Source organism: Protopterus annectens, chromosome 6.part0, assembly GCF_019279795.1.
Source record: "Protopterus annectens isolate FY-2018-M chromosome 6.part0, PAN1.0, whole genome shotgun sequence".
Lineage (NCBI taxonomy): Eukaryota > Metazoa > Chordata > Ceratodontiformes > Protopteridae > Protopterus > Protopterus annectens.
Window position 1 is genome coordinate 1,774,140,252 of NC_056737.1, and position 25,303 is coordinate 1,774,165,554.

The 25,303-nt window shown below is 38.4% G+C and overlaps 1 protein-coding gene across 1 annotated transcript in view; it reads right to left on the minus strand.

Moving 5' to 3' along the window:
* The window catches only part of TECTA (tectorin alpha), a 623,032-nt gene that overhangs the window by 302,811 nt on the left and 294,918 nt on the right, over positions 1 to 25,303 (minus strand). Inside the window, exon 12 of the mRNA XM_044075148.1 lies at positions 8,042 to 8,646. Coding sequence (XP_043931083.1) covers positions 8,042 to 8,646 — 605 coding nt within the window. The remainder of the gene's footprint in view (positions 1 to 8,041; positions 8,647 to 25,303) is intronic.

Here is a 25,303-nt window from a genome sequence, read left to right on the forward strand (position 1 = left end):
TAGGAGTGACAGAAAGGGAAACACAAGATAAAAGCTGCAGACTGAAGGTACAATCTGCTTCTTGGTTTTGCAAAAAAAATTTTTTTTTGTTAAGATGGCAAGCAACATGCACAGAGAGGTGGATGGGAGAGGGAATGTATAAATGCAGGATGCTGAACACACTTTAAAGGCAGAGCTGATAGAATAACTGCCTCCTTCTGCCAGCAAGCTAATGTCATGTAATGCAGAGCAATAGCAGCTTAAGTTGAATCATGAAAAGTACAAAGTTCTGCATCCTGCAAAGTATAACGTGAGGACAGTGTACAGCTTGTGGGGGGAGCAGTTAAAATTCAGGCTGCAAGGCATGAGAAGGACGTCTAGGAACACTGTATAAGGGAGGGAATCAGGGCTAAAGGCTCTTTGATACTCCTACTGGAACATCATGTTGACATCTTTTAGAAGCAGGGAAAGAATATATGCTAAGAGGGCACTGAGAAAGTACAGTTCAGATTGAACTCACTAGAAAAAGGAGTGAAAGAAATATAATTTATGAGAGGGCAAAGCAATCTCAATGAAATGTATTTGTTTATTTATTTTCATTTTGTTAACTGCAAAAATTAACTGTTTCGAAGATCATTTCCACAGATGGCACACAATTCAAGCAGAAAGAAATACAACCCAAAACAGTCCAGATCGTTGCCAATGCCCAAAATAGTACAAATATCCACACACCAATAACTACCCCAACCCACCCCATTACACAAATCAGGACTTTCAGTTTTACCCTGCACTCTGTGTCCACTAGGTAATTTCTAAACTCATAAAGAAACTTTAACCAACCACACTAGCAGCTGATAACCTACCAGCAGAGTTCCTTCAGATATCACCAGAAGCCATAGCCTGTCCTGTCTCAATTCTCATAAATAGTTCACCGTCAGAATGCAAGATAACTACCTCATGGAAAACATCACATAGTATTCCACTGCACAAAGGAGGTAACTCCTTAGAGCTCACCAACTATCAACCAATAGCAATCCTGTCACCTTTATCCAAAATACTAGAAAGAATAGTTCTTACTCAACTAATGCAGTACCTCTAAAATACCAACCTACTTTCCATATCTCAGCATGGCTTTCAACCTTCCCATAGCATCACCACAGCACTACTATCATTCACCAACATAGTTAACCATCATAGAAACAAGGGTCGATTTGTATCTTCCATATTCTTAGGCTTATCAAAAGACTTTGACATGATAAACCACAGTATGCTTCTTGAAACCCTATCTACCCTAAATATAAGCCCCTCCTCTATATCATGGTTCAATAGCTACTTATCATGCCATCAACAAGCAGTTCTATGGCAAGACCAATTGTCTCCCCTGTTACCAGTAACCACAGGAGTCCCTCAAGGATCCATCCTCAGCCCATGGCTATTCTCTCTACTTACCAACCACATCTCTTCATCCTCACTCACTCACTCAGTCGTACAATACACAGATGACACCACCTTTATATGTGCCACCCCCACCTTAATTGAGCTGCAAACCCTAACCCAAAATAACTTCACTCTAGCTGAAACATGGTTCACTGACATCAAACTTATTCTTAATCCCAAAAAAGCTAAACTAATTCTTTTCATCCCTGGTAGATCTCCGATAAACAATGATTTCACCATCATCTCCAAAGATAGCATTCAAATCACTCCAACCACACACACTAAACTATTAGGTGTAGAAATCGACAATAACCTGAAATTTGAAATCAGCATAGCACAAACCATGAAGAAAGTTAACAAAAAGCTTGGACTCCTCTATAGGAACAAACAGTTTATCACTAAACATACTAAACAAACCATTGCAAGGACTCATCTCCTATCCAGCCTTCTCTATGCCTCCCCTATCTTGACTAATCTCCACCAAACAGATCTAAATAAATGGAATCTTGTTATAACAGGATTGACAAGTTTGCTACTGAAGCTTCTTATAGGTCTCTTCACTGTCTACCCCTTAAGCAGCTCAATTGGCTTGAGTTGCCTCAAATACTTCTTCTCAATCAACTCTCTATAGCACACAAGCTTTGCTACCTTCCTGATACAACCCCAGCACTTTAGCATCTAATTCAGCCCCATACTACCTCAAGAGCCTTAAGATCTAGTAAACAGAACCTCCTAATTGTCATCAAACATAAAAACGATGCAGGTAAAGCCCTCTTTTAGGGTTACCACCTGTCCCTCTTTGCAAGGGACAGTCCCACGTTTGGCAGTTGTGTCCTGAGAAAAAAACCTAAAAAATGGCAAATGTCCTGAGATTTTAAGACAAAATATATTTCTTACGTTTTTTTTAATAGTTGCATAAAACAGTTATTTTGTATCTAAAACACATAAATATTATATGAAATAGCATAAACAGCTCAAATGCTACTAAATAAGCTTTTAATTTGGCAAAAAAGTGAAGTTCTGTCCTTTGCACTGGCCATGGATATGTTTTGTCCTGCAAAATCTCACATTTCTACAAAAAATGTCCCACTTTGGGCATGTGAAAAGGTGGCAACCCTGCCCTCTTTGCCTGCAACACTGCCAAAATCTGGAACTCACTACCAAGCCAAATAACTTCTACCACCTCCGTTATTCAATTAAAAAAACTCCTAAAAACCCACTATGTAAACAACTGGCTTTACTCATGTCATTCCCCAGGTTAATCTACTCCCAAGTGATTGTTGCATGGATTCTGTTAAGAACAAACAGTTTACCCTAAAAGAATGGTAACTTGTTGATACTTAACTTACAGAACTAATAACTCACTTTACCAAACTTAACTCCCTTTACTAAACTTAACTTACAGAACTAATAACTCCCTTTACTAAACCAGCACACGTTACCTAATGTCTTAAACAATTGTGTGCTTTAATGTATATTATATACATCACTACTTGTCTACTTTTATGAAGTTACAAACTTATCTTACAGAACTAATAACTCCCTTTACTAAACCAGCACACATTACCTAATGTCTTAAACAATAGTGTGCTTTAACGTATATTATATACGTCACTACTTGTCTACTTTTATGAATTGTTAATCTCTACTTTACTGTGTATTCATACAATATTTCTAATATGTTTTCTTTATTTTTTTTTTTCGCTCATGTACTGTAATTGCATTTTGGAGCTTTCCTCCCTGGGCCTCTGCTGAAAATGGACCTGTGTCCAGTCTAACTTTCCCGGTAAACAAATGTAAAATAAAAAAAATTAAAAAAAAATAAAATAAAAATAAAATAACATATGGTTGCTAAGCATTATAAATAAGGAACAATGCTTTTAATATATAATGTAATAACCCCTCCTATGTTTCACTAAGTCATTACTCCACTGAAGCTTCAACTGGATGAAACAAACCAGTTAAAACATCAACTCAGTGAAACAAAGGGAAAAAAAAAACATTTTGTAGGGAAGCAAGTCATCACTCCCCATACCGACACCCATAGCTGACTCACGGCTTGTCTGGTGCCAAGTGCCACTCACCACCAACTCAAAAAAGGCCATTCTCTGATTTGGCTTTTGCCCCCTTTCTCCTAAGCAGTGCCAGGGTCTACTGCTCCACTCATCTTTAAGTTGAGGAAGATATTTTTTTTTCTCTTAAAATCTGTAGCAAACCTCTTGCTATATTTTTACCAAGTAACTTCTTCCAACAACACCTATACTGCACATGAGGTTCTGAAGGCAGTGCTTCAGTCCTGACAGCAAAAGCCCTGCAGCACTGGAATTCATTTCTGTCCTGCAGTACTAACCAACTGGCATCTGCTGATTGTGCCACTTAGCACATTGTTTCCATGGTGACTGCCCTCTTTGCCCCACCCTAACTATGCTTGTGCCCATATCCCCTTATTTATATATATTAATGTGCAGAGCTGTGGTGGAAAATTAAAAGCTCTAATAGTCTGAATCACTGATGGTGCACAAATAGAAACCATAAAACCATACCAGTACTGATTTCTGATACAGTGGGGGAGTACAAATCATTACGTTTAAACTCATACACTTCATCCAAAACTATGTGTAGAGAAACCATTTAATACTATATATAAATATACATGAGATGATGTTTCGACTAACTTCAGAAACAATATGTGCTATCTTTTAATGAAAGACAGCAGCAATTTTTATCACCTGCCACATGATACTAAATACATGTTTTGTTCATTTTATATGATATGGATTTCAGATACAATCTTGTCGTTTGGTGCAGTTTGTAAAAACAATATGAAAAATATTAGTGATGTTGACAGCAATATTTTCTGATCTATGTCATTTCTAAATATAATCATAACGTTGCCTTAGGAAGGATGAGGTAATTAAAAGTTACAACATTTGTGCTGAAACTTTGCATTAAGCAGACTCGACAGATGAAATAAGAAAGGTTTTGGCTTAGATAAAAAGTATAACTAGGAATTCTGCAAGGAGAGAAATCTGATAAAGAATGTTAGGAAAGAGAGGGCATAATTAACAAGTGACATGGTCCAATTTGAACCTCACTACTTGGGAGTACTGTTTCCCAGAAAGAGTGGTAGACATGGAACAAGCACAGGGAATGGGTCGTGCAGGCAAAAACTACAACAGTTTTAAAGACGGCATGCTGTAGAAGGTCCAATGAATTTGCAGGGATTAAGCCACTGCAATGAAGAGGTAGATTAAATAGTGTGAAAAGTCTCCTTCTTCTGGCTACACGTATATATGTTTTATTCTACTCTGATTTATGCTCAAACTTCTTTTCATTTATTTAAAATTTTCCTCATTTTTCCATTTTTTACACACACACACACACACACACACACACACACACACACACACACACACACACATAGTAAATATGTTTTATTTTATTCACTTTTAAGTCTCTTAAAATAATTTAAGTTCTCTGCTGTTTATTATATATATATATATATATATATATATATATATCTATATATATATATATATATATATCTATATATCTATATATATATAGGGCTTGCTCCCCTGCATAAATGGGATGTTAGGGAGTTAAGGCAAGGGTGGCATTGTTGTTAATGCCGTAAAATGTCATTGTCAACATTTTCGGCATTAGGTTATGTGTACTTTCAGAGAAACAATCCGCTGTTAAGTACCGTTTTTATTCTAAATTTCAACATTTTAATAGTAAACCTATATATATATATATATATATATATATATATATATATATATATATATATATATATATATATATATATATATATATATATATATATATATATATATATATATATATATATAATACACGTATTTGCTTCTCCAAAGCTCCCCCCCCCAAAAAAAAAGGGACATAATTATTGCATTTAAGACTCCCTATTCATCTAAGTGTAAATAAATAGTAGAGTTTACTAGCATCAGTTTGGGGCTTCTGTCTACACCAGCATTGACTTTGGATAGACTAGTAACCTAGAAGCTAGAGGTCTGGCTGGAGAGATAATGGATTGAGCTACAAACAACTTGATCTCCTCTGGGTCTTGGACAAAGGGAATGAATGCCATTCCAAGACCAAACTTTCACATGATGAGGGAGCAGTGCCTACAAGACACAAATACATAATATGGTAGGATATCTTTGGCAAGGTGGTCACAGTGGTATCATCATACATTTACCATGTTTTGCTACTTGTACTTTGTAAACTGGCAGTATTTCCAAGGCAAGAAGCATGAAAAGAGTTACTGTAACTAGCTAGGATAACAGACCTCTATCACAATGCACCTCTCTACCTCCCTGTAACAGCCTACTTGCTGCCATGGGGCTATGATGTTTAGTTACTGTAACTAGCTAGCATAACAGACCTCTATCACAATGCACCTCTCTACCCCCCTGTAACAGCCTACTTGCTGCCATGGGGATCTGATGTTTAGTTACTGTAACTAGCTAGGATAACAGACCTCTATCACAATGCACCTCTCTACCTCCCTGTAACAGCCTACATGCTGCCATGGGGCTCTGATGTTTAATTACTGTAACTAGCTAGGATAACAGACCTCTATCACAATGCACCTCTCTACCTCCCTGTAACAGCCTACTTCCTGCCATGGGGCTCTGATATTTAGTTACTGTAACTAGCTAGGATAACAGACCTCTATCACAATGCCCCTCTCTACCTCCCTGTAACAGCCTACTTTCTGCCATTGGGCTCTGATGTTTAGTTACTGTAACTAGCTAGGATAACAGACCTCTATCACAATGCACCTCTCTACCTCCCTGTAACAGCCTACCTGCTGCCATGGGTTCATAGGTTCATATATTCATATTAAGCTAACTGCCCTTGCAAGCCATTTTAAGCCTAGCCAATTATCCCTTGTGAGACTCAAACCCTGCACTTTGTGTCTGTAAGGCAAACACCTTAACCATTAGGCCACCCTCCCAACAGCACTCTGATGTTTAGTTACTGTAATTAGCTAGGATAACAGACCTCGATCACAATGCACCTCTGTACCTCCCTGTAACAGCCTACTTGCTGCCATGGGGGCTCTGATGTTTAGTTACTGCAACTAGCTAGGATAACAGACCTCTATCACAATGCACCTCTCCACCTCCCTGTAACAGCCTACTTGCTGCCATGGGGCTCTGATGTTTAGTTACTGTAACTAGTTAGGATAACAGACCTCTATAACAATGCACCTATCTACCTCCCTGTAACAACCTACTTGCTGCCATGGGGCTCTGATGTTTAGTTATTATCACAATGCACCTCTCTACCTCCCTGTAACAGCCTACTTGCTGCCATGGGGCTCTGATGTTTAGTTACTGTAACTAGCTAGGATAACAGACCTCTATCACAATGCACCTCTCTACCTCCCTGTAACAGCCTACTTGCTGCCATGGGGCTCTGATGTTTAGTTACTGTAACTAGCTAGGATAACAGACCTCTATCACAATGCACCTCTCTACCTCCCTGTAACAACCTACTTGCTGCCATGGGGCTCTGATGTTTAGTTACTATCACAATGCACCTCTCTACCTCCCTGTAACAGCCTACTTGCTGCCATGGGGCTCTGATGTTTAGTTACTGTAGCTAGCTAGGATAACAGACCTCTATCACAATGCACCTCTCTACCTCCCTGTAACAACCTACTTGCTGCCATGGGGCTCTGATGTTTAGTTACTGTAATTAGCTAGGATAACAGACCTCTATCACAATGCACCTCTCTACCTCCCTGTAACAGCCTACTTGCTGCCATGGGGCTATGATGTTTAGTTACTGTAACTAGCTAGGATAACAGACCTCTATCACAATGCACCTCTCTACCTCCCTGTAACAGCCTACATGCTGCCATGGGGCTCTGATGTTTAATTACTGTAACTAGCTAGGATAACAGACCTCTATCACAATGCACCTCTCTATCTCCCTGTAACAGCCTACTTGCTGCCATGGGGCTCTGATGTTTAGTTGTCTTGTGAAAAGAAATGATACACTGGGGTATCATAGTCAAAAGTGCATCTAAGGATCAGCAAAAGGCACAAAAGGAATGATGAAGTATACAAATAAATGAATTAGCAAACTGTAGGTACCTGAATGTACATGGTGATCCTCTGTACTCCTGCAAACACTGCAGGTAACAACAAATATGGAGCCCAGAATACTAGGAAATTCACACACACAGAAAAGCATAGTTTTCAGAACAATGTATATTACTTTCTGTTGAAGATTATGTTTTGAGAAACTTTAGCATTGTGCTGCTAGAAAAAAAAACAGTGAATTAATCAAATTCTCCCTACATGAGTTCAAACCTCACGGCCTACACTTGCAGACTATGTGATTCCAAGCAAGCCACTTAAATTCATAGTTTATCATTTCAGTTAGTATGGCTTATCAAATTAATATACAAATAACCAATTAAATTAGAATCGCTTTTGCTGAGGAAGTTACACTTTATATGTACAGTATATGAAAGACATTACAACTTTTTTCATGCTGCAGAGTACCAGCTCCTGGCCAGTGCAATAAGCATCAGATTTTTGTATGTTAGTGATTGGCTTGTCAATGTAAAACCACAAGTTCTTACCATAACAGTGTGCTTGTAGGCCCTGGCTATCACAATATTATAATGGTAAACTTGCACTTCCACTTGTTTAACCCACAGTGCCGATGAGGAGTCTCGATCTTCATTTTTTGCCATTACTGAAAATCGGGGAAAACTTTCAAGACTTTCTGGAGAGTAAAAAGTGGAAAGAATTAAGGGACAGCTGCTCTGGAAATCAAATGACAGTCCATCAAACGTTAAATAGTGGCCATAACCAGAGACAATGCAAGAGGCATCTGTTCGTGGTTGACAGAAATATAAGCCATTTTCTTCTGAACAATATTCACCCTCCTTACATGGCATCTCTTCACAGTACAGTATATTGTCAGAACCATTACAGCGACACAGGAAAAGGCAATCAATATCATTCCAAAAGGTTTGGTTGTTGGCGAGTTGCTGACCTTGAAAATAACACCCGCAGTCTCTCCGAGGGATGCATTCAGATTCATGAAGAACAAAACCATCATCACACTGACAACCTTCCACGCATGGTGCAGAACATGCCTGATCAGGATAGAGCGCATGGCATGTCACTGGGCAGGGACTGGTGCATTCCTCAAAATGGCTGTTCTCTGGGCATTGAAGAGCTATAAATGGAGGGCAAGCTTAATAAATATTTAAATGGCACATGCAGTTCTTTACAGCTTTTTCCATTTTTACTTATATTAACAAACAATAATATAAAATATATGTAATAACACACAAAGTTAAACCAGTCTGAATACTTAATATGCATCTTCCTAAATTCTTTAAATTCTTCGGTTTCCTTAGAGATTAATTTTATTAGCTCTGTTCACTGATGAGATTTAGTGGTTATGATGGTTCGGCTGAAACTGCCATGTTTTTTTTCTTATTGTATCCAACCTTATGGAACTCTGTTAGATACTGTATGACAGACTTAATTCTATATACTTTAAATTGAACAGTATTACTTAACATTTTATGTGTAGAGGCTTTCCCTTGCGAGTGTTACTGCCTTATAATCTCGTTTATGTTTAGCCTGTTGATGGTGAATCTGTGCATTTTGCCACATTACTACTAATTAAGGTTCAAGAACAGCCTCAGGGAGTTAGAGCCAACAAAGGAGAGCAGGTGAGCCCCCTTCACAAGAGGATTAGTCTGAGCTCTTTATATAGCAAGCTTACCTACTAGAAGGCTTACTTGTACCCCATAGTCTGCATTCAGGGAGAAAATGGCTCCAATGTATGTTTTAACTTGTCTGCATATCTGTATACCTAGAGCAATCTGAACTACCATATGTGTGTTCAATTTAAAGAATTAGGGGAAAAATGTAATTTCGCTATTATGCCATTAGCAGGTTATTTTAGTTTATAGTGTACCTTTAAAATTAGGCTTCTGTGTGGTATTTTAGTGCCTTAAGCCCTTTAGAAAATAGAAACATAATTGTGTGTCTTGTTTTCTAAAACTAAATCATATAAGGTGGAAAATAGTGCTTGAGATTGCAATGTCTTCAGTCATCATGTTTCTATCTAGTCAGCTGGTTTTATGGACTAACACATAAAAGCAGACACAATTATAGTCGTCACCTGTTTGTATGATAATTGGATCTAGATGATGGTCACTGTTGATATGGCACTGTAACCCCATGTACAAAATGGAATAAAGGGGTTGATGCGATACTCTTACAGCGTACCCCAATATCGTGTTCTTAGACTGCACTAGATAGTTATCATCATCATCATCATCATCAACCCCTTTTTGCCATTTTCTGTATGGGGTTGAGGTGTTGTGTCAGCTGTTGCCATCTCCTTCTGACTGTCATCATCTCTTCACTACCACTCTCCTACCCTCTCCAACAGACATGTCTGACTGGTACAGGTCTTCTCTCACAAAATCCATTCTTTTCTTTGCTGGACACCCTCATTTCCTCTTGTCTTTTTCTTGTCTACGCAAGTCTTCATCACCAGATTGCCTTCTGCTTTCCTGCACATAAGCCTGAAATAGTGCAATCTGTTTTCTTTGTCCTTCTCAGCAAATGGAGCTACTTGGGTTTCTGCTCAGATGTCCTCATTTGTTTGTCTGTCCCACAGTGTGCACCCTACCACCCTTCTCAGGCATCACTAGATAGTGATTAAAGGAACGGGTGCAGTGCATGAACAGATATACAGTGCAGAAGGGACATGTTTGCAAAATGGAAACCCATCTATTTAGTAAGCAAATTATTTATCTGTGCAACTCACTTTCAGAATATGCTATGGGAAGTGTGTTATTATGCTTCTTTACAAAAAACTTAAATAATTACAAAGGAGGCAAAACCATTCTGGTTTAAAATTAAAAATATATGATATTCAGTTATCATGGCTACTTGAACTATTAGTTAAAACTATGGCAATCATGTATGTGGGATTATCAATGCAATCGTCACAAGGCAGTCCCCAGCATCTGAAAGGGGTGCAGTAGCACATTTGCTGGAACCTTCTCTTGCTAATATCTACAGCGAGATATAAAAAAACACAAGTACAGGCATCATGCAAATGATAAGAACAGTGGAAGAGTATTTTTTTCTTGTTATTTACAGGGCCTGAAAGTCCAAAAACATTCTAAAATAAGGAAATTGCCTTTAAAAGGAACTACCTCTTGTTCTGCATACCCTAGAACCATATTTTTTAATGGCAAGACCTCAACATGTTTCAGGGAAGGCTTTAGCAAGTCTAAATAAACTCAGCTGCATTTTGATATTTTTCCACAATATAATAATGATAAACATAGAATGTAAATGGGTCTATATTATATTACTGAAGAGGCATTACAGCAAATATCTCTTCATCAATCTTAAAAGAGCGAACTGCGAATTATGCAAACAGTGAGGGAAAAAAAATCACTGATCTGGCCAGAAACAAAATATCACACCCCCCCAACTAAATATACCAACTCCGAGATCACACTACAGTGGGGAAAGGGGCAAATTTACCCTGATGGCCAAGCGATTTTTTTTCCCTAGGAAAAAAATTGCTGATTCGGCTGTTCATGTAATTTGCAGTTCACTTTTTAAGGGTCGATGAAAAGACATTCACTGTAATGCCTCTTCAATAATATAATATAGACCCAATGTAAATAGGTAATAAATATCCCCCTTCCTCAAAAGTAACGTCGTATTCTACTGAAGTCTGGTTTACTCAAGAGATTCTGCCAGTTGCTCTTCTTTATCCCATATTTGTATACCTCCTAGTATTTATATCAGTATGAAAATTTTACTGTCTAAATGAAGCAAACTGGATTCCTCAGAAAATTAACTTTCCTTTTGGGAACTCAACATTTTCTTGAATTAAATCTTCTGTTTTTTGAATTTTTTTTCACTGCATTTTTTTCTCCTGCCTGTTTCCAACTGTGATCATATTGTCACCAGCATGGAATTGTTTCATTCTGATGTTCAAGTCCACCAAAAATAATTATAAACTACCAAAATAACTAATAATAACAGGATGTGCAACATACATGAAATATAATAATAAAGTTAATTTGTGAGATGTATTCTAATGTTTTATTCTGTTATGAAGAGATACAAAAATAAGTCTAACCAAACTAACTTGGTGAAAATTTCACTCCCTTATCCCCTCTAAACTTATCACTTGGTGAAAATTTCACTCCATTATACCCTCCAAACGTATCCCAAACCTTGCTCCCAACTCCCCCCCTACATATCCAAAGAGCAGGTCATTAAAGCCTTGTTTAAGTAAAAAAAACACAGCCTCTATGGGATCAGATGGCATCCCAGGCTGTCTTCTAAACAAACTAAACATGAACTAGCGTCACCATTAAATACCTTATTCAATCACAGCCTTACCACAGGCTATGTTCCTGTAGAATGGAGAACAACAACACTTATTCCCCTGGATTAGCAACAGACCCAGGGAATTATAGACCCATAAGTCTGACCAGTCTAATCTGTAAGGCCATGGAACATATCATCATGAACCTCATAAATGAAGATATAGACGACCTCCAAACCCTGGATCTGACCCAATTCAACTTTGTCAAGTGTAGATCCTGCCTTTTAAACCTGGTGGATTTCTTCAGAAATGTGACCAGGGTCATTGACAAGGGCAAATCTGTGTAAACAGTATACCTCGACTTGGCCAAGGCCTTTGATACAATCCCACACTTTGGCATTACTGATAAATGTAGCAAACTGAATGTAAACCCCTTTGTTGTAAAACAGGTTGCCAACTGGCTCACAAACCAGTCACATACTATCAAAGTGGGTGACTCCACATCAACCAGCAGACCTGTCACCAGCAGGGCCCCCTACTGTTTGATATATACTTCTCAGAAGTTCAGGCCAAAACTCAGGGGCTGTGGCTGACCAAGTTTGTGGATGACTGCAAACTGGGAGCAATTATTGAATCCCCAAATTATGTCAGTGTACTTCAGGAAGGTCTTATACAGGTGAACAACTGGTGTCTTGGTCACAGACTCGGGAGGGTCTTACACAGATGAACGACTGATGTCTTAGTCATGGTCTAAAACTAAATGCAAATAAATGCATCATCATCATTCCCTTCAGCAAAAATAATACCCCTTCACACTATCAAATTAACAACAATACCCTATGCACCTATGAAATGGTAATGGATCTGGGATCACAAGTAGACTGTGAACTTAACTTTGACCGCCATGTGTCTACTGCAGTAAGGGGACCTTCTAAGTAGCACACTCCATTAGCAAAGGCATCACCTCTAGAGCAAAGGAAGTTATAACCCTCTATACTCATCACTAATTAGGCCCGTAATTTAGTATAATGCCCCTTTTGGCATGTACCACACAAAGAACCTGGAGCAATTGGAGAGACCTCAGAGGTTTCTAACAAAGAAGATCAAGGGACTCCAGCACATGCCTTACACAGACTGACTAAAGTTGTGTTGCTATACTCAGTATCATATAGACGTCTTAGGGGAGACTTCTGCCTGGCTTACAGAGCAATCTCAGACCCAAACCTAATGAATTTTCTGCACATCTTTAAATAAAATGGGACTAGAGCTACTCGTTAGGGACTTAAATATGGCCTGTGACTTGAATAGGATGGGCTGGAGGGACAGATTTGTCTCCCAGCGACTGCTGCATTTTAGGAATAGGCTGCTAATTCATGTGAAGCAGAGCACCTCTATGATACTGTTCAAAAGGAACCTGGACAAGTGGATGGGGCACCATAAACTCATACCAGGGATAGCACCCACAACCCTCCTGGACATGGGCAGTCATTATTAAATACAATCCTGGGTACTGACTAGAGTATCTATGGTATTACATTGGGATGAAATGGCTAGGCTTGAATTGACCTCTGGGTCGATAGCCTAGTAACCTCCTATGATCCTGTGCTTATAACCATATTCCTCCTGTATTATTTTCTAATAATATACTGCATTGCAGTATTTATTTGACTGAAGCTGTGAAGTTCTGCTCTGCATTTTCTCAGAGGGAATACAGATTTTAAATACTTAGACTGTAGATCTCTAAATTAAGCAGTGACTTTGGGGGGAGCTACTGGTGCTCACACATTTTGCATTCCAATTTAAAGCAGCTAAGAAATAACATATACTCAAGCATGTAAAATAGGTTTTATGTGTATATTGCTGGGTAATCCTCAAATAGGCAGCTAATCACTTGTTTAAGTTCAAACTTCTGAGGTTTGGCATAATTGTGCCAACTGTCAAACCATGGTATTTGACATCTATTTTGACAGTTGTCACAATAACTATTAAACTGTCAAAGTTCAGCCTAGTAGCTTACTGACGGGATTATGGAGATGGTAGAAAGCTATACAGTAGATTAAATCTACTTTGTAAGATGTCTGTGGGCCATATTCATGGATTTTATTGGGCTTTATGAAGACTTAGCCTAATAATATAGCTTAATTGTTCTGATTTTGTAGGCTCTCCAGATTTATATGTTAAAGCAGTGTACTGTCCAGCCCTCAAGGATAGTCTTGATTTTGATCCTGTGTCACCTGTTCTGCCCCCAAGCTGTGATTCAAAATAAATCAGTCCACCCTGCCACATTTCACTAACATTTTTTTCTAGCTCATCCACTTGACTCCTCTTCTTCCTCTAAGACTTATTTAATCTGACAGTCTTTCTTGTGAGAAAACAGAGCATAGAGGGAGCTTTCAGATTCCCATTCAGATCAATCCATCTCTCATATGACAACATCTAAGTATCATTCTGATTAATTTTAGAGTTCATGGAAGACACGGGGTAAGGAGAAGTCTTAATTTGGGTCATTCACTGATAACGGTACATGACAATCTTTTGACTGGGACATCTGTTTTTGGGATGAGATGTAAATCAGAGGACTTGGAGTATGTGCTTGTATCTTCTATAGCTGTTTTTGTTTCCAGTGTTACAGTAACTGTACTGAAACACTGGAATCAAGAACAGTCATAGAAGATGCAGCTACAGCCTTCAAGTTGTCAGAGGCACAGCACAAAACCAGATTTTTTCCCCACATATTCGCATCACTCAGGTCAGGACCAGAATTGTCTTACTGCATACTGTGTTGCAATATTAAATGTTTGATTCTAGCTTGCATTCCAAATGCATGAATAAACATTGCATATATTTTAGCATTCGATCATTTGGTAAGTGCATTTTAGCAAATAGGTTTTACAGAGCTGTTAAAGTACAAACTGATTCATAGGTTAAAAAAGCAAACAAAACAGAAGTATCCTGACCTTACACCCTTAAAGAAGGGGGAAAAATTATTGATTGCTGCCTGAGAAAGACTATGGGATAAATTATTGAACATGGAGACACAGAGGTAACATTACCAATAAGCAATTCCAAACTGAATAAAGACATACAAATGAAAGATTGAAAGTTCCCCAATACCTGTGCCACAACCAGACCACACTGTGGAATAAAACTGATATGAGTACGCACTCCAGTGAGAAGACCAGAGAGCTCCTGAAAAATGTCTGTAACCACTATGTGTTACTGTGCAGCAGTTTTTCTGGATGTACTGATAATGACTGAAATTTTTAGTGCATCAGTTGGACAGCAAAATGTAGTAATTACTTTAACAAATGCCTTCCTTTTGAGACCAAAAAAAAGAAAAGTTTACATTTTCTTGAAATATAAACTCTTTGCCATGGACTGACAAGAGTTAATTAATGATTGAAAATAACCACTTTGCTGTGTTGATGATGTGCTTTCTGGAAACTGAGGAATGAGTAACAATCATACCTCTCAACTGTCCAGATTTTCGCAGAATGTCCAGATTTTCGCCTCATATTTTTGGGCTATTCCTCATAAAATTTGAGGTTTTCTGGCAAACCACTGAGGACTGAAGTCACTAAATAATAACATACATTTGAGTTTCAGACTTTATACTCCTAAGAAAAAGCATGTTAACACAAACCCTTTATTGTAGCAACTTTCTAAGTTTTTAAGAGGAATGTTTAAAATGTGTCCCTATTTTTGGGCTTTTGCCCCTGCATTGTTTTAGGCATTGTCCAGATTTCTTGCACAGAGAGGTTGAGAGGTATACATTAGCTATGTGCACCAAGAAGAGAGCAGGCTTCAAATTCTGGCTGGTATCTATCTAAACCCGAAGTTCTTAGAAAATAAAGGTATCACAAAGTAACAGACAGTACACATATTCCTAAAAAAAAAATGCACATTTTGATAAAATGCATGTTTTCTCTTGGATGTATATTGAGGCAAATCTATAATGTAATTACAGGAAAAAAAACAAAAGACTATATCAGGCTTCATTTGAAGACTATGTGAAAGAAATACAGGACTGTACTCCTGTTTAAATAATGCTTTCCAGAACTGGACTGTTAACCAAAATGAGCTAACAAAAGTTAAAATTAATAACTTTTTTGATGTCTCAGCAGCATACAGAAAATTACATGTGATGTAATACAGAGAAAGTGGTATAAAAATGAAACTGCATAAGCCTCTTCCAAAAATCAGCTCATTCATGGGTGAAATAGGAGGCAATGGGCAAATTAGACATTTCAAAAATAAGATTTATCTACCTGCAGGCTGTCTCAAATATATGATATTATGAGAACTGTTTCAAATCAAAAGTAATTTAAACAGGAGAGGGCTGTCAGCCTGATTTATTTATTTTACTTATTTATTGTTGACTGGGTTAGTCTGGCTGGGCAGGGGCCCTTTTTCAGCAGAGACCTGAGGAGAAAAGCTCCAGATTACATTGTTTACAATTAGAATAACAAGTAAATTACAGAATGCATATAAAAATACAGGTATAAACAAGATCATAAAATAAGCATGGGCATAGTTTTAAACATTCATATAACGGTGCAGATAACTTAGAACAGAGAACTGCAGATACAAAGACGATACAGGTCATAGAAAACAGCATATGTTAAGGAAAGATGAATTTATTAATGTGCCACCACCATGTGTTTCATTACTCAGAGTTTAAACAATAATATAGAAGCAAAATGATGTAACTATTAGAAAAGTGTTGTTTACATCTGCATAGCTATAGTAATCATAGACTTCAGCTGTTAATGGTTTTAGACAGTAACGCTGCACCTGATATTATATGATTAGTGGTTGTTTGTGAGGTGAAGAAAAATGTTCGTGTTTAGAGAGATACACTGTCATCCTGGATGTGTTAAAATGATATGGCAATGTGAGGTTATGATACAAAAGTGGCATTATTGGCAAGTTTCATAGGCTAAATGTGAAGATTTTCTGTTCTGAATACTTTACCTTTTTGATCAGCTGGAGAAACAGGTTAGAATATAGTTTGAGTTTAATATGCTAAGTGAAGCTCATATGCTTTGTAAAAAAAAAACTCACAAGTCTAGTAAAATGGTTACTGCAGGAGTGAGTTCCCATGGAAACTATGTTTTAATTTGTTGTGTCCATAATTTCATAATGTGTGTGTGCCTATACACACACACACACACACACACACACACACACACACACACACACACACACACACACACACACACACACCTATATAATTGAATTTTGTTTCATTTAAAACTCAACTTATCAAAACAATTTACCTAAATTGATTTTGTCCAAGCCAGCAAAAAATAAAAATAAAAAATACATTTACATGGTGGCAGTAATCACTAAATCAGTGATGGCAACAAGAGGAAGATGAGAATGATGTCACTAAAAAGGTGAAGTGAATATATGGAATGATATTTATATTGTGACAGAGATCACTGAATCAGTAGTGGTGTCACTAGGAAGGTGAGTATATAGGAATAATAAGATATATGGTGACAGTGATCACTAGTGAAGGTGTCACTAGGAAGATAAGTATACGAAATGACATTTATATGGTGACAGCTATCACTGAATCAGTGATGGTGTCACTAGGAAGGTGAGTATATGGAATGACAGTTATATGGTGACAGTGATCACTAGTGATGGTGTCACTAGGAAGGTAAGTATATGGAATGACATTTATATGGTGACAGCTATCACTGAATCAGTGATCATACCACTAGGAAGGTAAGTATATGGAATGACATTGATATTGTGACAGTGATCACTGAATCAGTGATGGTGTTACTAAGAAGGTAAATATATAGTTTAGTGAGAGTGGTCACTGAGTTAGTGATGGTGTCACCAGGAAGGTGAGTATATGGAATGACATTTATATGATGACAGTGATCACTGAAACAGTGATGGTGTTACTAGGAAGGTGAGTATATGGAATGACAGATATATGATGACAGTGATCACTAGTGATGGTGTCACTAGGAAGATAAGTATACGAAATGACATTTATATGGTGACAGCTATCACTGAATCAGTGATGGTGTCACTAAGAAAGTGAGTATATGGAATGACATTTATACGGTGACAGTGATCACTGAAACAATGATGGTGTCACTAGAAAGGTGAGTATATGGAATGAGAGATATATGGTGACAGTGATCACTAGTGATGGTGTCACTAGGAAGATAAGTATACAAAATGACATTTATATGGTGACAGCTATCATGGAAGCAGTAATGGTGTCAGTAGGAAGGTGAGTATATGGAATGACAGTTATATGGTGACAGTGATCATGGTGTCACTAGGAAGGTAAGTATACTGAATTACATTTATACGGTGACAGCTATCACTGAATCAGTGATCATGACACTAGGAAGGTAAGTATATGGAATGACATTGATATTGTGACAGTGATCACTGAATCAGTGATGGTGTTACTAAGAAGGTGAATATATAGTTTAGTGAGAGTGATCACTGAATTAGTGATGGTGTCACTAGGAAGGTGAGTATATGGAATGACATTTATATGGTGATAGTGATCACTGAATTAGTGATGGTGTTACTAAGAAGGTAAATATATAGTTTAGTGAGAGTGGTCACTGAGTTAGTGATGGTGTCACCAGGAAGGTGAGTATATGGAATGACATTTATATGATGACAGTGATCACTGAAACAGTGATGGTGTTACTAGGAAGGTGAGTATATGGAATGACAGATATATGATGACAGTGATCACTAGTGATGGTGTCACTAGGAAGATAAGTATACGAAATTACATTTATATGGTGACAGCTATCACTGAATCAGTGATGGTGTCACTAAGAAAGTGAGTATATGGAATGGCATTTATATGGTGACAGTGATCACTGAAACAATGATGGTGTCACTAGGAAGGTGAGTATTTCGAATGACAGATATATGGTGACAGTGATCACTAGTGATGGTGTCACTTGGAAGATAAGTATACGAAATTACATTTATATGGTGACAGCTATCATGGAATCAGTGATGGTGTCAGTAGGAAGGTGAGTATATGGAATGACAGTTATATGGTGACAGTGATCACTAGTGATGGTGTCACTAGGAAGGTAAGTATACTGAATTACATTTATATGGTGACAGCTATCACTGAATCAGTGATCATGACACTAGGAAGGTAAGTATATGGAATGACATTGATATTGTGACAGTGATCACTGAATCAGTGATGGTGTTACTAAGAAGGTGAATATATAGTTTAGTGAGAGTGATCACTGAATTAGTGATGGTGTCACTAGGAAGGTGAGTATATGGAATGACATTTATATGGTGATAGTGATCACTGAATTAGTGATGGTGTCACTAATGACATTTATATGGTGACAATCCACAAATAAAGCTGAAAATTATGATCTTCCATGGAAATATGCATGCATTTTGTGGAAGTAAGACAAACCAGAGACTTTAAAGAGGTCAACACCCATTGACATAAAAGGGTGAATCACTGAACCAGTGATGGCATCACTTGGAAGGTGAGTACATGAAAATGATATTTATATGGTGACAGTGCTCACTGAATCAGTGATGGTGTCACTAGGAAGGTGAGTATTTGGAACAACATTTATATGGTGACAGTGAGTCACAAATGACATTTACATAGTGACAAGCCACAAATAAAGCTGAAAAGTGTGATGTTCCTTTGGAACTTCACAATGGAAAATATGCATGTGTTTAGTGGAAGTAAGACAGACCAGAAACTTTAAAAAGTCCAATACCCATTGACATAAAGGGGGAATTCATAAAGATATCTTGATGCGTACACCTTCGTGTGCATGCTGCAATAAACTTTTTGTGTTTAGAACGGCCTTAACACAGTGTTGCATGATGCTCTGTCATGAAGCATGCAGTACAGTGTACGTCTGCCTCTGCAGCTGTGCTGAATGCTAATGAGGCAGTCTGGAGGAGAGGCATATGTTAATTAGTCATGTAGTTGCTCTCCCCAGAATTGGTCCCTGGAAGGAATCTACAGGAAAAGTGATTCAAGTAATCACTCAGGCATGTAGCTCAGCTCAACTACTGAACATGATAGTGGTAGTAAGAGGATTAAGGTGGAGGGAGCTACTAGCCACCTGAGATCACACTAAACCTGAGTGCCAAGACAGCAGCACCTACAGCAGTACAGGAATTGGGAGCAGAGCTACGAGGGAAACTACGACTGGCAAATAGTAGCACCTACAGCAGCATGGGGGGTAGGGGGTGGGACACTAACCACCAGGGAAACTCGACTCACGCTGTAATGACATTTAAACTATTATGGGGATCGGGTGGTGGAGGAAACATTAGTCACTGGGGAGTATTCTAAATCCCATTGGCCTTAATAGCAATTCAACTACTATGCGGATTGGGGAGGAACCACTAGATAGAAGAGGGCAGACAAGTCAGGGATAGGTAAAGGAACTGTGGTGTGTGTGTGTGTGTGTGTGTGTGTGTGTGTGTGTGTGTGTGTGTGTGTGTGTGTGTGTGTGTGTGTGTGTGTGTGTGTGCGTGTGGGGGGGTTGACCTGGGGGAATGCCACTGTCTACAGGAGCAGCAGTTAACTACAGTGGTGTGCAGATTAGCAATGATCTGCACATTGCAATAGTAACTGTGATTCAGAACCATGCAAATTAGCCAATAATGAGATCTTTCCTCACCGTGGCTATTATGTCACTGGATCTCAAAGTATCATGTCATGGAAACAGGGTACATCTCTCTCTGGGCATTTTCCCAAATCCCCATAAATATCCTGTGCAGAAGAGTATACTGTGTTTTGGTAAAAAGGTGTGTCATTGTCATACAGGTAATTGCAATTCATATTCATCGAGTTCCAATTCTATAAGTTAGTCATTACCTCTTGGTGACAGAAATACCTTCAGCCTTGAAGTAATTCTACTATCCTGCGACTCTTTTACTTTATAAATATGGTCATTAGCATTCATTAGCACTTGCCACAACTTGCCAATAATTTACATTGGTTCTTAACGCCTGCTGATGTGTAAATTATGTCCAACATAATTATGTTGATCTAATGAACAACTGACCATTGAGCATCACCCTAAAAGCTAAATTGGTCCTATTGATCCCATTGGGGTAACAGATCTTTGGCCCATTCTTTCCCTGAGGGGGTCAGGGGAGAAAAAAATGGCAGCAATGCCATTATTCTGTCTGGAAGCACAGGTTTTCTCTTTATGGCCCTAAGCACTCCACCCCATGTATTCCCAGTATGCATTCTCCTGGGAGGACACATAATGTGCATAGCATGGAACTGCCACTCACTTCCATGAGTGATACAAGCTTGCAGACAACACTGCCACCTAATATGAGCACACTGTGCATGCTCTTCCTGTGTGCACCCTGGACAAGTATCCCACTCCTGTCCCCTAAGACAGGCAAGTATTCTCATTCCTGTCACTCTTCTCCCGCTCTAACCAGCTTGAGCAGGTGCCCAAGGCACCAATCAGATTCAGATTGCTTGTGCCATAGTCAATGATATACATTTTGTGTAAAATATTTGCTATTATTTTCAGTGTCCTTTTAAGTGAATTGTGGCCATTTACTCAATATGCGTGTAGTAAAGTACACACAGGGATAGAATGCAACCAGGTAAAAGGTGTAAGGAAGTCTTCAAAACATACAAGAATGTTTTATCTGATTACAACAATTTAGGTTATCCATGCCAGACTTCTCATACCTCATACCAGTGGTGGAATTGTGTAGAAAAAATGTGTGATTATTGCATGTAAGCTGCCTAAGAATCATCGCTTAATCTAAGGGGTTTACAGAGCTTAATTCAAACATAAGCTTTTGCTATGGAGAGGTAACCAGAAATGGTCTGTTTTGGGACAAACATCTATAGCACATCTGTAGCTGATAATTTACAAGAAACAAGGTATTTTATTTTTTTTTTACTCTTGATTTAGCACTTTAGGGTATCACAGGGAGGTTCCTGTCTGTGGTATAGAGGGGTGGAGTCCTGAATGACCAAGCTCAAGTTGTGGTTCAGTCATTGGCAAGGGTGTATGAGTTACTTATGTTACCTTGCCTACCCATGGAGAGGCTATGGTTTCTGCTGGCGCCTGCAACATACCAACATGATGAAGCCTGGGGCATGTTCCAAGCTGACAGCTGACTGTCATTCTGGTGGTAGCATGGGGTCATGATAGATCTCAACCCAAGGGCAGTGATTTTCATGTTATCATGCTTTGTCTCCCCCCCCCCCCCCATTTAGGGATTTCTCACTCCTGCATTTAGGAAATCCATGTCCTTAATATGTATATGATGCTATCCCCTCAGATCTCTCATCTCTTAAAGGGGAGAATGCCATTCTTAGAAGAAGTACACCACAAAGTAATTCACTCCCTGAAAAAGGAGGATCCACCTGCAGGGTCAAAGCAAGACTCTACCAGGCCTTTTTCATGTTGACAATGAAGGGCAGAAACTAGAAATCTTAGAGGTAGCAGACTGTAAGGTCATTCTCTCCCTGGAGAGGGAAGACCCATCTACCTGCTCTTCCACAAGAATAAAGGTAGTCAGAGGAGTGAATGGGCTGATGGAGGTATGGGTGGACATCTGTGGTAAGTGGTTAGAAAGCCAAAAAAAAAAAAAGAGAGCAAGGGAATTTCTTTGTAACTATATGACATCTAACATTCACATCTTGAAGTATGTTATACTGTGCTTCACAGAGTTCCTCACAATCTCTCCCTCTCACTGAATGTAAATAATCTACTGGCTGATAACGTCTGAATACAATACATGAAAACCATTCTGTTTCTGTGAGAATAATACTTTGAAAATATTTCAGTTCTCAAACTAGCCTTCTTAGAATGTAACTTTCCTATGAAATCACTGTTTTTAAAATATATAAGTTACCAATATACCAGGCTATGAGTTTATTTATTTACTGATTTGTCAACATTGACTGGGAAAGTCCTAATGGGCAAAGCTTATGTTCAGAGGAGACCTGGGGAGAAAAGCTCCAGGAGATACATTTAAGAGTTTTATTCTCAGCTTGGATAATTGATGTCTGGGTGAATATCAAGCCTGGTACTCTAGACTTGACTGGCACATTTTACACTTTGCCTTATAAAATTAAACAAAGGGATCCCCTCTTCCAAAGGTGCTACAAAAGAAAATATGTAATGATTCAAGTATTAAGGTTTATATTTTCAGCCAACAGTACCAGTATGATTTATATACTGGATTACTAAGTATTAATAATACAGACTAGTTTATGCAGTTAATTGTTTTGTGTATTTTCACTGATGCCTTGCAGTGTGTGGTTCTCTAGTGTGGTTTTCGGCTATAGTGTCTTTTGTTATCTGTATGTCTTCCTTGTGTTCATGTATTTTTTTTTGTGGAGTGTTCCTGCTTCTTCCCACATCTCAAAAGACATGTCATAGATGAAGTGATGATCTCCTGAATGGATGCATCAGTGAGTGTGTGGGTGTGTGTGTGTGTGTGTGTGTGTGTGTGTGTGTGTGTGTGTGTGTGTGTGTGTGTGTGTGTGTGTGTGTGTGTCGCACATCCTGCAATGGGCTGATGACCCACTCAAGATATGTTTCACTGCCTTGTACCCACTAAGTAATAGGATAGACTACAGCTACCCAACATTAGGTTAAGTGGGTTCTCACAGAAAGAATGTCTAGACTGAATAAAAGAGTGCCCACTAGAACTCTAGGATCAAGTCTACCTAAGAACAGCTATAATGATTTATGCTATATGTTATGTTCTGCGAGTTAGTTTATAGTACTAAAACATATAAAACATATTTAAAAGTGATTGCTACCTTGTACCCATTGATTGCCACAAAAATGTTTCCACTGTGGCTAGGACATCATTTGAGATAGCCGATAAAATACTAATAAGAATAATAAGAACATTAGGACAGTCCAAAGAAACATTTGTGCCACTTCAAATGAAGATGCTATTAAATTTAAGCTACTCAGACTAAGGGCTCGATCTCATCAGTGCTATACAGGTTGCTAAGAATGTATTTTTTGGGGGGATTTAAAGGCATTGTGAGACCTGGTTTGCTTTGAAACCTTATGTCTGAACACACAACTCATGGGAATAACACCAGGCATGGTAATATTTTACATAAGCAATATACAGATGACAAAAATTTCTACCAGTTTGTGGCATTAGCTTGGATTCATAGAGATGCACTACATAGGCTTGTGTAGTTTCATGGCAGTTTATAGGCTAACTGCATATCTAAGGCAAGACAGGCAACACATTCATGCAGTTAGCTATGCCCAATTCAACATGAATGAGCAGAGCAATACACAAACATCTGTACAGTGAAGCATGTGCACCAACATCTGTACAGTGAAGCATGTGCACCAACATCTGTACAGTGAAGCATGAGCACCACACCTCTTAACTGTCTCGATTTCTACAGAATGTCCACATTTTTGCCTCATATTTTCAGTCTGCTCCTCTTAAAATGTGTGTTTTCCTGCCAAACTACAGATGATTTAAGTCACTAAATAATGACATACATTTGCATTTCAGATTTCATATCCTTCAGAAAATGCAAGCTAACACAAAACATGTTATTCTAACATCTTAAGATTATAAGAGCAATATTTAAAATCTGAGCCTATCTTTGGGTCGTCTTTGTCCCCCCATTATTTAAAGCACTGTTCAGATTTCTTGTGTTAGGAAACTGAAAGGTATGACATTCACAAAAGCAAAACGTGCAACAAATGCAGCAGCTGTGCACCACCATGCATGAATCTCATGAAAGCTGAAAACATTACTTCACATATCACTATAGGCTATATATCTGAATAAAGCAGAAATAGCAGTCTATGAACAGGTAATGACTAGCATGCCCTTCAGCAAGATGGCACGAAGAAACACAAAGAGATGTACAACTGCAGTGTAACTCCCATCTACAGATCTATGATGACCACATATGTGTATACATTTCAGCAGCATAAAATAAGTGAGGAAAGGGGTATATAGAAAAGTAGAAAAAAGGGGAAGGCATCAAACAAAGGGACACACAAAAGGACAATATGAGTATGCAGGTTCATGGGTAATAATAAATATGGGCATGGAATTATGTCAATCAAACATCAAGATCACTATATATGAAATTTGCTATTCAGAACTCTGAAGCCTCTCAAACTCAGGAACCTCACATGGCCTTCCTGAAAACATTGGAGGGGATAAATGTATCTCCAAACACCATCATACTAGGTGACTTCAACTACCCTAATATAGACTGGGAACACTACTCAAGCCCGAACACTCTAACCCAAAGATTCCTGGAGTTCATAAACTCAAATGCAATGATACAACTAGTCACCATCCCCACAAGAGGAGAAAACATACTTGATCTCATCATCACGAACATGGGATCAAAATGTTCCCTCACTGGTGAGATCAGATCATAAACTAATCTCGCTGGAGGTCCTCATCCCGCCCCACCTGAAACAAAAAGACCACAGTGAAAAACTTCTCAAAAGCCGATTTCACACTT